This window comes from Podarcis pityusensis (genome assembly GCF_964106645.2).
Source record: "Podarcis pityusensis genome assembly, chromosome: 14".
Classification (NCBI taxonomy): Eukaryota; Metazoa; Chordata; class Lepidosauria; order Squamata; family Lacertidae; genus Podarcis; species Podarcis pityusensis.
In genome coordinates this window covers 14,716,854-14,730,077 of record NC_138039.1, presented here as the reverse complement: position 1 = coordinate 14,730,077, position 13,224 = coordinate 14,716,854, and the positions used below count along the sequence as shown (strand labels likewise).

General features: G+C 49.7%; 1 protein-coding gene across 1 annotated transcript in view; it reads left to right on the top strand.

Annotated features, from left to right (window-relative positions):
• The first annotated feature begins 3,887 nt into the window (after nt 1–3,887).
• The window catches only part of XYLT1 (xylosyltransferase 1), a 166,589-nt gene continuing 157,252 nt past the window's right edge, over nt 3,888–13,224 (top strand). The window contains exon 1 of the mRNA XM_080981824.1: nt 3,888–4,315. Coding sequence (XP_080837950.1) covers nt 3,998–4,315 — 318 coding nt within the window. The 5' untranslated portion in view covers nt 3,888–3,997. The remainder of the gene's footprint in view (nt 4,316–13,224) is intronic.

Sequence of the window (13,224 nt, the reverse complement as noted above, 5' to 3'; positions counted from 1 at the left end):
TTGTTGTCTGGGAGCATTCTCGGCCTTCACCAGCGGGCCTGTGCAATCTACCCTTTGGGTTGTGACTTTTTTGTTAGGTCGATAAAAGTGTGCAGTATAAATATATTATCATTCACTGCACACAGTGCTGCCTTTTCAAATGCTCCCCCCCCCCCGCCCCCGTTGTTGGCTGTGGTCTCCCCCCCCCCCCGCTCCTTTCTCCTTCCTTCATCTACTTTTCTGACAAATGACCTTGATTTGTAATGCAGGCAGCAACTCGTCCCCCTTCGGCCCACGTAGGCCTCAGCGTTTCCTTCAGGGAGAGCAAACTTCGACAGAAAGCTCAATATTTGAGGACCCATTGGCACATTTCTCAGAAGCAGCCTCAAGACAGCCCGTGATATGAGTGGCGTCTCCTAAAAATAACCTCCTTCCATAGGCGTGCCTGCACTGTTGCTTCACAGCTTCCCTGCTCAGGGGCTTCAACCTTCACTCGAGCTGCTGGAGAAAAACGCCACAGTAGGGAAGGCCCATGGCTCAGTGGGAGAGCATCTTTTTTGTGCAGAGATGGTCCCAGGTATCTCTAGGTAGGGCCAGGAGAAAGCCACTTCCAGAGAACTGTCAGGGCAGACAGTACAAAGCTAGATGGACCATAGTCTGATTCAGTAAAGTGAAGGGCTGTAACTCTATGATACTACTTTAAGCAGTCTAGGCTCCCCCCCCAAAAAAAGAATCCTGGGAACTGTAGTTTGTCAAGGGTGCAGAGAGTTTTCATGCCCCTCACAGAGTTACAATTCTTAGAATAGTTTCATAGTCAATCTCTTTTCACAGGGAACTCTGAAAATCTTAGCTCCCTGAGGGGAATAGGGGTCTTCTGAGGAGACCCTTAGCACCTTTTACAAACTACAGCTCCCAGAATTATTTGGGGGAAGCCATGAGCACTTGGAAGTGGTATCATAGGGCTTTCAGGGTGTGGTGTGAATGTGGCCAGTACTAAGCTAAATGGTTCAATGGCCAAACTCTGTTTAAGGAAGCTTCCTCTGTTTGCACAAGTCATCCATTCTATTTCATCACAATAATGATGAGCCAGAATCTGCTCTTAAAAGGGGGTGGAGAACCTCAGGGCCAATAGAGAGATGAAACCCTGGAGAGTTGATGCCAACCAGCATAGACAATAGTAGATGGACCAATGACCTCCCTCAGTATTAGGGAGTGTTCTAGGTTCTTAAATGCAGCAAGTGGCTGAGAAGGCACACTCCGTACTACCAGAGAACAGGATGGTATCAGCTCAGCACAGTTTATCTCTCCCAGACCTTTACTCCAAAAATGCAGTTGAGAATCTGGCCCACTAACTTCTTAATTAAGAAGCAAAGTACCAATTAATTGTGAGGCTGTTGCTATGCGGGTGCCACATCACAAGAAAGGAGAGCAGATAAGGGGGGCACTTTGACTGTGCAATGAAAAACATAGAAGATAATATTTATTTGGTTCAGCTGAAAAGAAGTGTCACAAAACCTCAGCGTTTGAGGAAATAATAAAGGACAAAAAAGCTAATTGTCTTGAGTAGATTTTTGCAGGTTTCTAGAGCTGCGACTGCAATTGTAAGGCTGCTTTTAAGCAGGGAATTATTTTTACCTATCACAAACCTCTCTGCGTGGCATTCCAAGCGGCATGTTATTATTATTATTTTAAAAACTGAAATCTTTATATCCATTTGTTAGTAATAACCCACCTGACAGCTTTTATCAGCACAAGCTCTAACAGACAAAAGGCTGCGCATTTGCCGGAAACTAACAAGAAAAAGTTGTTCAGGTTTTGCTGAATAATTTAAGTATGATCAGTAGCAGTAATAATATTTTGCTCCAGTTATAGAATCTTAGGATCACAGAGCTGTAGAGTTGGAAGGGATCCCCAGTGGTGTCATCTAGTCCAATCCCCTGCATTGCAGGAATCACACCTAATAACAGGTAGGGGATGGCAGGTACACTGACATTTGAAATACTTAGTCAGCCAATGAGTTGTGTGGTGGCTTCTGGGTGTCCCCTCTGTTGAGAACTCCCCATGATGTTTTTGAACAAAGCTGCACGGAGCTTGCTTGGTGGCGGCTATATATTGAGCATTCATTCTGATTTGTTTGCAGGGAGGTTAGATGATGGTGATGCGCCAGGCATTATCCCACACTTTCCAGTGCATTTCCCTCCCACTCTCTTTATCACAAAAGTCTTGATTTTTGGAAGGAAGCGGGTTTCATTGCACAAGAGCTCTGAATCAACTCTAATTGCGCAACCTGAGCCTGCTATTTATAGTAAAATAAGTGCTAGCGCTCACTTACAGATTCAGCTAACTTCAGTGAGGATTAGCCCTAAACAACTTAGGCCCACAGCACCTTAAGGACTGTCTGCTTCCTGATGCTCCACATCAGTCACTGAGATCTTTGGATGGAACACCTTTGATTGCCCTTGAGCAGGCATAGGCAAACTTGGCCCGCCAGTTGTTTTGGGACTACAACTCCCACCACCCCTAGCTAACAGGACCAGTGGTCAGGGATGATGGGAGGTGTAGTCCCAAAACATCTGGAGGGCCGAGTTTACCTATGCCTGCCCTTGAGGTTTGGTCAGCCTTTAGTATGGCAGCCCTTGCGCTGTGGAACTCCGTCAACAGAAGTTCAGATGGTGTGCTTTATGCTTTCTGTTAGGTCTTTTTAAATGGCTACTGTTCAAATAGGCCTTTGGAATGTGATTTGTTTTTATCGATGTTATTGTAGTATTATGTTGTCATGTTGTACACCGCCTTGTATGTGTGTATGAGTTGCAACATCCTTATCAAAAGGGCTTTTTTTCCAAAGCTTCGCTTAAATGCAATCGACTTGTTTTCAGCAGGACTTACTCGCCCGCAGGTGCACAGTAGCGGAGCTCCCTGCTCCGGCACCGGGGGTGGAGAGCAGGCGGGGGCGGGGCGAGCCGCCAGCGCGGGCGGTGGGGGGGCAGCCGCGATGGAACCCCACCGGGATCGCGCTGCCGGGGGCGGTGCGCTCGCCCCGCCCCCTCTTCCTCCGCCGGTGCAAGTGCATGCATAGGAATGCAGCCTTACAGACCCGCTGAAGCCCGCAATCTTAGGCGCAGTGTTCCTCCAAACTGTGGCTGCGTACACACACCATCCATACATCCCTGCAAAAATCCTGGGAACTGTAGTTCCCCCTCCGCGGAGCAACAATTCCCAGCACCCTGAACGAACTGCAACCCCCGGGATTCCGCGGGAGGGCGGGGATGCGCTTGGGCTGAGCGACGTCTGTGCACGCAGCAATTGCTGCGAGGCCAGAACAACGCGCGGGCGCGCTCCCCCCTTCACACGCCGACTCGCGTGCCTTTAAGAGCGCGGCGTGCTCTCAGGCAATAGCTCGGCACGCGAAGCAGCTCTCGCTCGGCCCAGAGGCTCCCCAAACCGGGAATCGCACCTGCTATAATAGTCGCGGATCGAGCCGCCCTTAAAGGCACAGCTGGAAAGGGGTGGCCGGGGACGCGGACGCACGGCAGCTAAGCCGGGCGCCCCTCTCGGTTGCGAGCCGTGCCAAGGCGCATCCGGAGAGAGACGCCCCCACCCCCTGCCTGTCCAAAGCCCCCAGACCAGCTTCTCCTCCTCCTGAAACAAGGCGCCGCTCGCTCGCTCGGCTGCGCCGCCGCCGGCTCCTCCCCACCGTCTCCTTTGCGCGCACGCCCCTCGCCGGCCAAGCCCCTCTCCTCCCCTCGGCTCGTCTGGAGCGAGCGAGCGCGGGGCTGCCTCGCCTGCCTGCCTGGCTGCCGGAGGGCCGGGCCTCCTCGGCTCCTCTCGCCTGCCTGCCTGCTCTCCGCCTCCTCGGCCGCCTCCGCCTCCTCCTCCTGCTGCTGACGTCTCGTCCGTCTGAAAAACTCCAGGCGGCGGCGGCGGATGCGGCGCTTCTGAGTGGCTCAGCGAGCGGCAGCAGCAGCAGCAGCTATCCCGAGCAGCAGCAGCAGCAGCCGCCGCTGCCTCCGCCGCGAAGATGGTGGTGGTGGCCGCGTCGCCTTCGCCGTCTTCGTCCGCGGCCGCTTCGTGCGCCCGCCGCCTGGCCCGCCGCTCGCGCTCGGCGCTCGTCTTGGCGCTCACCGTGCTGCTCGTGCAGACGCTGGTCGTGTGGAATTTCAGCAGCCTGGACTCCGGCGAGGAGGAGCAGCAGCGCCCGCCGCAGGGCAGCAGCAGCCGCAGCGCCAGCCGCCGCCGAGAGAAGCGCGACCTGGAGAGCAGCAACCCTGGCCACGACGGGCACCGCGCGCACCAGCACCGCAAGGGACCCGGCGCCTTCCGCGCCAAGGCGGCGATGGTAAGGGGCGCCTTCCCTCAGCTCGACGGGAGAGGAGGTGAGGAGCGGGGAGAGTGAGGCTAGGAAAGGCAGCGGCTTCCCCCACCCCCCTTCCCTCCAAAGATGCTCTGAAGGGCAAGCCCTGGAGGGCGCCGCCGGTAGCCCTGGAGAAGACGCCGTGGCCGCCTTTGCGCGCCTTTGCGCCCAAGACGCCTTGGCGCGCGTCTTATCCGTCTGGCGGCGCACTTCTTCGGAAGGCAGCCTCCGCTTCGAAGGGACTTATTGCGGGGTTAGGGGGCGCAGGGTGGTGGGTTAACCCCTTCCCGCCTGCCAGCTGCGTCTTTCCTTGCTCTTATCTCCCTCTCCCCGCCTCCTCTCTCGTACTCCCCGCGTGGTGATCTCGTCTATCGGACTGTGTTGGGTTTCTGTGAAGGATGTCCCTTGGGGGGAAACAGTGTTGTTGAATTGGGCTCCTTGGGAATTTTGTACAGAGTGGACTTTAAAAACAAACAAGCACGCGCGACATACAGTCCAAGCCTGATCTAATGCGTTTTGGCTCCGAAGTGAGTCCCGCTGAGGGCAGAGCCGCACCATGCAATATATGGGCTTGCTCAAGAGTAAATAGGGATTTCCACCGTGGCAGGGCTTGCTGGAGGAGCATGCCTCTATGCACTTGGTGGGACTTGAGAGGAAACACTCTTAAGATTTGGGGCTGTCATTCTGAGACCTCGGGCGCCTTTTGGGGTTTACCTTTAGGTGGAAGAAGGATGGGGTACTGATGGTGAGGGGAGAAGAAGTCCTTTTAAAAAAAAGACTTTAGGGGGACAGTACAGAGAAAAAGTAGTAAGATGATTCATGACAAGGTATGTGTGGTATTTTCCCCCTTTCCATTCTCAATCATGATGTTTGGTGTCTTGCTCAAAGAATAGTCAGGAGAAGTCCTGGGAGTCCTCTTTGCACTCTACAGTTCTTAGATGGAGCGGGTTGTCTCGCAGTGTCTTCTTCATCTTTGCCAAGTAAGACTGCCTTCTATGAACACAGTCTTAACGATGTGTCCATAAGTGACTGCGGAGGCCAATTCTGGATCCGCACATCCTTCTTGCAGTGTGTGCTGTGGATGTAGAGGTGTCTTAGGGTTGAGCATCAGGCAAGGGATGGATGGCTTCCACATGCCAGCTTGTTCTGCACTTGGTGCAGCTCACACATGCAGGTGTACCACATCATCCACAGGATTACGTTGTTCTCAGGAAAATGCCATCACATGTAATCTCCCCCCTATTATATCCAGATTTGCTGTTTCTGGGTTTTGATTTTTTTTAATAAAAAAGCTTTCTGGATTTTCTGTTGAAATTATAACTCTGGCTTAAATATGGGCTGGAAGGGTCTGTTTATGAGAACCATGTCATTTGGGCTTAGGGAAAGTGCCCCGAGGACCTGTAGAAATATGTGTCTCTCTTTTATTAACTTGAGTGTATCCTGGTTTTAAATCTGCATCCTAGGTGAGGATGTGTTAACCAGTCAATTTCAGTTTATCATTTTTCCCCATCTTAAGCTTGATTCTCCACATTCCCACAACTTGTGACAGAGTTCATCAGCATTTTAGTTCGAATTTCTCCAATATACGCATGGCTGTATTCAATTTTACCTAATATATACATTTTTGCAAAGCAGTTCCTCCTAACTATAATGCATTCCTTTACATTACTTTCACCTGCTATGTGTGTTTATATGCAGACTAGTATATGGATCTTTGTACATATAGGTTGGCTGGAGAGCTGCCCTGCCAAATTCAGAGAAATTGCAAATTCTCTGTTCGAAGTTTGGCAGTGTCTTGATTTTTCTGGAAGGATCAGTAAGTTCGCCTTTGAGTATGAACTGAATTGAATTGCTCTCCAGTCCTTAGCCAGGGCCAGGTAGCCAGGGTTTTCTTCTAGACACAGAGGAGTTTCTGAAAGTTTGATCTGGGTGCTAAAGGGAAGAAAAAGAAGAAAGGACTCGAAGCACACAATTTGGAAGTCTCTTCCAGCTTGCGATGTGCTGGTGTGGTGCATGTACTCCTACACCCTGTGGCATTTTCTCAAGCCGGGGTGGCAGTCCAGTGGCCATAGAGCAAACTTTTCTGGGACCCCACTGATTTTGGCAGAGTTGGCAAAAAGAAAAAAGTCAGACTCAGTGCTGGAGTTGGTGGAGAGATTTAAACCTCTCTGCAGAGCCCAGATATGGATCACTGCCTGCCACCCGAGACATCGGATCAATCATTTGATGAGCAGGAAGGGCTGGCCAAAGGAGGGAGCTCTGTGCATGTATGCAACAATGTTTGATGGGCACGACTCCTCTTCGAGCGCACTTGCCCCTGCTATGTGCCTTGCCCAGGCTCACCATCCCTGACGTAGGAGTCAATGCCTAGAGGCCAAGGTCCCTTTGCTCCCCCCCCCCAGTATTTGAGGTCCTGGACCCCCCCCCCAAGTTGAAGGGCATTGCCACTCAAGTGGTGTGCGTGTGCCGTGTCGTATGATCAATTATGTGGAGCGAGGCTTACTTGGCTCCTTCCCCAATATTTTCTTCAATACCCTAGGCCTTGGGTGGCAAGTGCAAGCAACCTTTTAATCAAAGGAGTTGTTCAGTTCCCCATATGTTTTAAATATGTGCTGTCTGGATTTTCATTCTCGGAAGTGTTGAGCCAAGGCTTGGGTCCAGAACCTCCCTTTGAATGCTTGGACTGAGTCTTGGAGCATGCTGAAATCCTAAATTGGATGCCTCTGACCCTGTGCTGAGTTAGTGCCATTGTCTTACCTCCACGAGTAACACTGCCACCTCTTGTGCAGCTAGGGCAAGAGCTTGTAGAGCAAACCAATAAAATTTGAGACAGAATATTTCGAAACCATAGGCTTGGTCTTTGCCCCTCTCGAAAGTGACCCAGTGCTTCAGCGGCATTTTCCTTCGTCTGGCTGGCCTTGCTTTCGACAAGCCTACCTGAGTCGACGTTTCCACAGCACTGCTTTGTAAAGAACTCCTCAGTCCAGAGGTTTGAACCTCCTCCACCAATGCTTAACACAGCTGTAATTTTAAAAAGTGTCTGCCTTCATATTCAAGAAAGGTAGCCAGCATAACTCCTTTGTTGGCGGAGACTGCATGTCTGCCTCACGAGGATGCTGCAGTTTCATCCTGTGTTTAGTCAGTGAGTTGAGCGAGGAGGTGACCACTAAAGACCCTTCCCATTCTAGCTTCTAGAAGATCCCATCTGCCTCACTGTGGTGGCACTTTTATGACTTAAATTCTAAGCACCCACCTTAATTCTAGCTCAGTCTGTTTGGATTCTCTAACTGGGGAAACTCCCTCCAAGGCAACCTTTTCTTGGAGGGGGGGCAGTGCTGAGGTATTCATTGGGTTAGGAAAGGCATTCAGCACATTCTCAGACGCATCCTTTTTCACGTGTTCCATGGGACGTTGTTAAAGAGGTCCAGAAAAATCTACAGTACCCCCCAAAAACCCCATTAAAAATCCCCCACTGTGTCTTGGGATCACAATATTTCCCTGAAGGAAATCCTGTAGATCCAATGAATTAACTCTACCTGGCGTGCCTGGTTTAGATCAATAAGAGCACATTGCTCCTCTCCGTAAAATTACCCCAATAGTTCCCCAAGGAAGGACAGAACAGCCATATTTTGGAACGCAAATATTTTTGTAGCCGGATAGAAATTTCTGTGCATTTTTTATTTTAAGGGCAGCTGCCTTAAATCATTTGAAGTTGCCCTCGCTCCTGGCTTTGGGGTTTCACAGCTGAACTGTAGCAAAAGCATCCTAGTTCTGGATCTCTCAGAAGGTTGTTTTTTAACTTTCAAAGCTGCTGTGAGCCATGTCACACCAGTGCGAGTTAACTTCCCTACTGAGCATTAATCTGGCTTTTAAAAACACACTCTTTTCCTTGTGCCCTTTGGTGGTTTGCTCAGCTGTTTCGGGTGTGGGAGCCCCTGGCTATCACCCACAATTCTTCCCTTTGGCTGTCAACTGATAAGGGGAAGGGGAGCAAGAGGAGAAATGTCCCAGAGGCCTTCGGCGCATCAGCAGTTTCCCCAACTACCTTAAAGGCACAGGCGCCTCCCGGATATCCACTGCATTTCTCTTCCATCTCCCTTCTTGCATTTGCGACCCCTCCCTGCCTCTTCTCCCTGGAGCCCTTTAGCCTTGGAGCTCAACTTTTCCCCACTCTTTTGAGCCCAGGGGAAAGAGGAGAAGAGAAGCCCTAAGTGACCTTTGTTTTCCTTTTGGAGGGTTTGCTGTGCTATACCCACCTGAGGAATTTCGTTCCCTGAAGCAACCAAACTATCCGCAGGGGACCTAGTTATGAAACAGCAGAGGGGAAAGTGCTTTAACTGGGTTCTCTATTATTAGAAGCCCTCTTAGGGGACTCAATTATTTTGAAATGCATCACTTGCTGAGTCATCAAAATCTCCCCCCGAAGTTGAGGGGCATTTTCCTTCGCTGCTGGGATATTTGAATTGGGGTGTGTGTGTGTGTGTGTGTGTGTATATACCGTATTTTTCGCTCTATAAGACGCACCAGACCACAAGACGCACCTAGTTTTTGGAGAAGGAAAACAAGAAAAAAAATATTCTGAATCTCAGAAGCCAGAACAGCAAGAGGGATCACTGCGCAGTGAAAGCAGCAATCCCTCTTGCTGTTCTGGTTTCTGGGATAGCTGCGCAGCCTGCATTCATTCCATAAGACGCACACACATTTCCCCTTACTTTTTAGGAGGGAAAAGGTGAGTCTTGTAGAGCAAAAAATACGGTGTGTATATATATATATATATATATATATATATATATATATTCTCTCTGTGTATAATATTGCAAAGCAAAGCATGGTGCTGAGCAGTCCCTGAACAGGTAGATCAGGAAGAAGGACTTGCGATGCTGATGAAATGGGCAGCAATGTTGCAAGGAATGCACGTGGTGTTGAAAATATTGCCCCCTCTCACATATTTTAAAAAATGAACATTACAGGTTGATTTCAGGCAAGTTCTTTCCAGAGCACACCCACTGAAATGAATGGACGCAAGTTAGTCCTGCCCATTAATTCCAGTGGGTGTACTCTGAGTAGGACTAGCATGGAAAACAACTTTATATCTTTCCTGCTAGAACAGGCCAGGAGATGTTTGTTTTACTTGCCTCTTAAGGTAAGTAAACCTTAGCTTTATCTTCTCCTGAAGATATCCTGCAAGGCAGCCAAGGATTAGATCAGGGTTTTCCTCCTTCTAAATGGGCTACCTTCCCAAGTCGTTGATAAGCCCCACCTGCCCTTTACGTCCCTCTACAGCTCATGCAGAAAACACCTTCTTGACCATTGGACCCACTATTGGTCCTATTCGCTCAATCTGCCATAGCCTGTCTTCACATGCAGGGGGAGTCCCTAACTCACCAAGGGTTTGAGACCCATCGGCTGCCCTCACCTGGTTTAGCCGGCCAATCAAAGCAGCTGCTGTCACATGCTGACAGCTTCTGGGAGCCGCAGGTGAGAGCTGAGTGCAGGGTGGGGACCAAAGGTGGGCAAACCACCCTCAAAGGAGCACGATGTGTCCCCTCACCAGCGGTACTCCCCCTCCCGTAACGCCCCCATACACCCCCGGGTTGATATTACCTGTTTACTAAAAGGATTCATATGCCACTTTTCATTCAGGGTATCAAAGTTGTGTACAGCAAGATTTAAACAATGAAATATAATTAAAACTACATCAAATGATATATCAAACAAGGGGCATGTCTCTTGACGACATTCCTTTTTCAGGAAGCCTTTTCAAGCGGAGGTTTTTATCCTTGTCAGTCTCTTGTATCGGATTTGAAATTGCTTTTATTGTTGATGGTTTTTATCCTTAATTGCTCTGAGATGCTTTTATGGGAAGTGATTCATAAAATAAATAAATAAAAGTAAAAATAAGCATACAGTCCTCATACGGTAGGCACGAACGAGTGAGCTGGTGATCAATGGTCTTTAATTCACTCAAGCGTTTGCAGTCCAGTTGCCAACAAGAAACCACCAGTGAAGGTGTCCGCTGGATTTCTGAGGGGAGACTGTTGCACAAAACAGGTACCCCTACAGAGAAACACCCTACTCCTGGTTGGTGCCAGGTGGGTCAGAGCAGGCTGTGGTGCCACACACAGGGGGTTCTTTATTTGGGGGATGGTGGACCAGGTCCTTATCTTCCCCCACCCCTCACAGGCCTAGTTTGACAGTTGGTTGGGGCCACAGCCCTGTCAGTCACCTGATGCCACTGTGATGCCATCAACCCATTTTTTGCATAGGGCTGTAAATGGAAGGCACAGTCAGCTGATCACTGGGCCTTCTGCTATGATCAGCTGATTGCCAGGACTTGTGAAGTGATGGGCATAGGACAGCCAACCAGCTGATCGTTGGGTGCCTGCAAAGTCCCATTGGCCCAGCCACTTCTTTGCCTGCACCTAATGCCCTATGGCAACAGGCGTAGGCCTGGTGGGTATGGCTTAGCCTCAGCGACCTTGCAGGCCAAACGGGGAGCCCTGGCAGGCTGAATTAGACCTGATGCTTTATGTTCAGCCTTTTCCCTCCAAGGCAAGGGTAGCCAACAAGGTGCTCTCCAAATGCAGGTGGACTTGCAACTCCCATCAGCCTCAACTAGCACAACCAATGGCTGGGATTGACTGGAGTTGTAGTCCAGCAGCGTCTGGAGTGTGCCAAACTGGCAAACCCTGTTCAAGACACCACATGTTGATCTTCCCCTTTCCCAATTTTCTTCACTTTCATCCCTATGAGGTAGATTGTACACACACACACACACACATATGAGCCAGTGTGGTGTAGTGGTTAAGAGCGGTGGACTCGTAATCTGGGGAACCGGGTTCGCGTCTCCGCTCCTCCACATGCAGCTGCTGGGTGACCTTGGGCCAGTCACACTTCTGTGAAGTCTCTCAGCCTCACTTACCTCACAGAGTGTTTGTTGTGTGGGAGGAAGGGAAAGGAGAATGTTAGCCGCTTTGAGACTCCTTAGGGTAGTGATAAAGTGGGATATCAAATCCAAACACACACACACACAGAGAGAGAGAGAGAGAGAGAGAGAGAGAGAGAGAGACCCTTGAAAACCCAGTGAGCTATTTATGGCTGAGAAGTAATTTGAAGCCAGGACGTCTGGCCTGATATGACTTCGCTATTGCACCTTCCTGGCTTTTTGAGACAGAAGGACTGTCACGAAACAGGAAACTGGACTTTGCCATTCATGAAATCGCAGTTTGTTAGCACTGGCATAACCATAGCTGTCAACTTACAGATTTGAAAATAAGGGACCAGCAGCCTTGAAAATAAGGGACCAGCAGCCAAAATAAGGGACCTGCAGCCTCACCTGTTCCAGGCACTCCAGTCTTCCTGTCCTCCTGCAGTCTGGTCAAACTCATGCTGGTAGCTTTGAGAACACTGTCCAACCAACTTTGTAACCAGAGGTTCAACTGAATAGAATCTGAATCAAATGTACCACAAGGCCTATGCAGCCTCAACTTAAGATGGCTCCCCGGCCTGGCTTTGCACTGCAAAGTTTGCAGCAGCACATGCAACAAAATGGCGTCCAGCATTCAAAAACCCCCTCAGCTTGCATTAACTAGCCACACACAAGGCATGCAAGCTCCACCCCCACCCACCCCCGTCGTTCTTAGACTTCTTATTGGATGAGCAACACAGCCAAGCAACACAGTTGGAGCCTCCCTCCTCCCTGACCGGCAGGGAGGGAGGGAGAGGAGCTGCTTCCTTTGAAATTTAAGGGACATCATTTAAGGGACATCTATCAATAAGGGACAGCAGCGGGACATGGCGCTGGAATAAGGGACTGTCCCTTCAAATAAGGGACACTTGACAGCTATGGGCATAACACAAGTGGTTGTAATAAGAATGACGAAAGGCCCTGGAGGCAACGAAATCATTTGACGATGGGCTATTTTGTACCTGGGGGTCGAAAGGAAAGGAAACTTTTCTCCCTGCCCCCCCCATTAGCACTGAGGGAAATCTTATTACAAAGCTTTCCGTTAACCAGGCTCTGCTTAATAAAACAAACAAATCTCTTCAGCCTCTGAGCTAATGTATGCATTATTTAAGAACACTGTTAAAAGGCGGCAGCCTAAATGGATGGGCTACTGTGTCAGTTGTCTCATTAAGTCTCTCTCTCTTAGGCTTTCTCTTTTTTAATTTGGCTTTTTACGGCCCACCTAAGATTTGAGACAGATTATAAACCACTTGGTTCATATTCACAGCATCTCTGATTGGTGGGCAAGTCGTGCGCTATTCCCGAATGCCGGATCTTTCAGAAGCACTCTACTGTGAGCTTTGGCAAGTTAGCGGAATGCAAAGGAACATAGGAAACTGCCCGGTCCTGAGTCAAACCATTGGGCCATGTAACTGAATATTGTCTATACTGACTGGCAGCAGCTCTCTCTGGTTTCTGGCAGGGGACATTCCCAGCCCTACCGGGAGATGAGGGGGATTGAACCTGGGATCTTTCTATTTATTTTCTCCAAGGAGCTCAAGATGGTACACATAGTTCTCCTCCTTGTTTAATCCCCACAACAACCCTGTGAGGTAGGTTAGGCTGAGAGGCAATGAAGGGCCTTCATGACCAGGTGGGGATTTGAACCCTAGTCTCCCAGGTCCTAGTCCAACACACTAACCACTACACACCACACTTGTTCACTCAGCACCCTGAAACTGCACTGTGGAACAACCAGAGGCTTTGGATCATGGTAGGTGCCTTGTTCTCACTCCCCCCCTTTTAATATTAAGGTTTCATTGGTCCACCAATTTTTCCCACCCACCCACCCAAAAATTTCCCTATCACTCTGCAGTTGTTCTTATTTGAAATTAAAGCCTATTCATTTTTCTGCTGTAACAAGAGAGGACCAGCTGTTGTACACAAG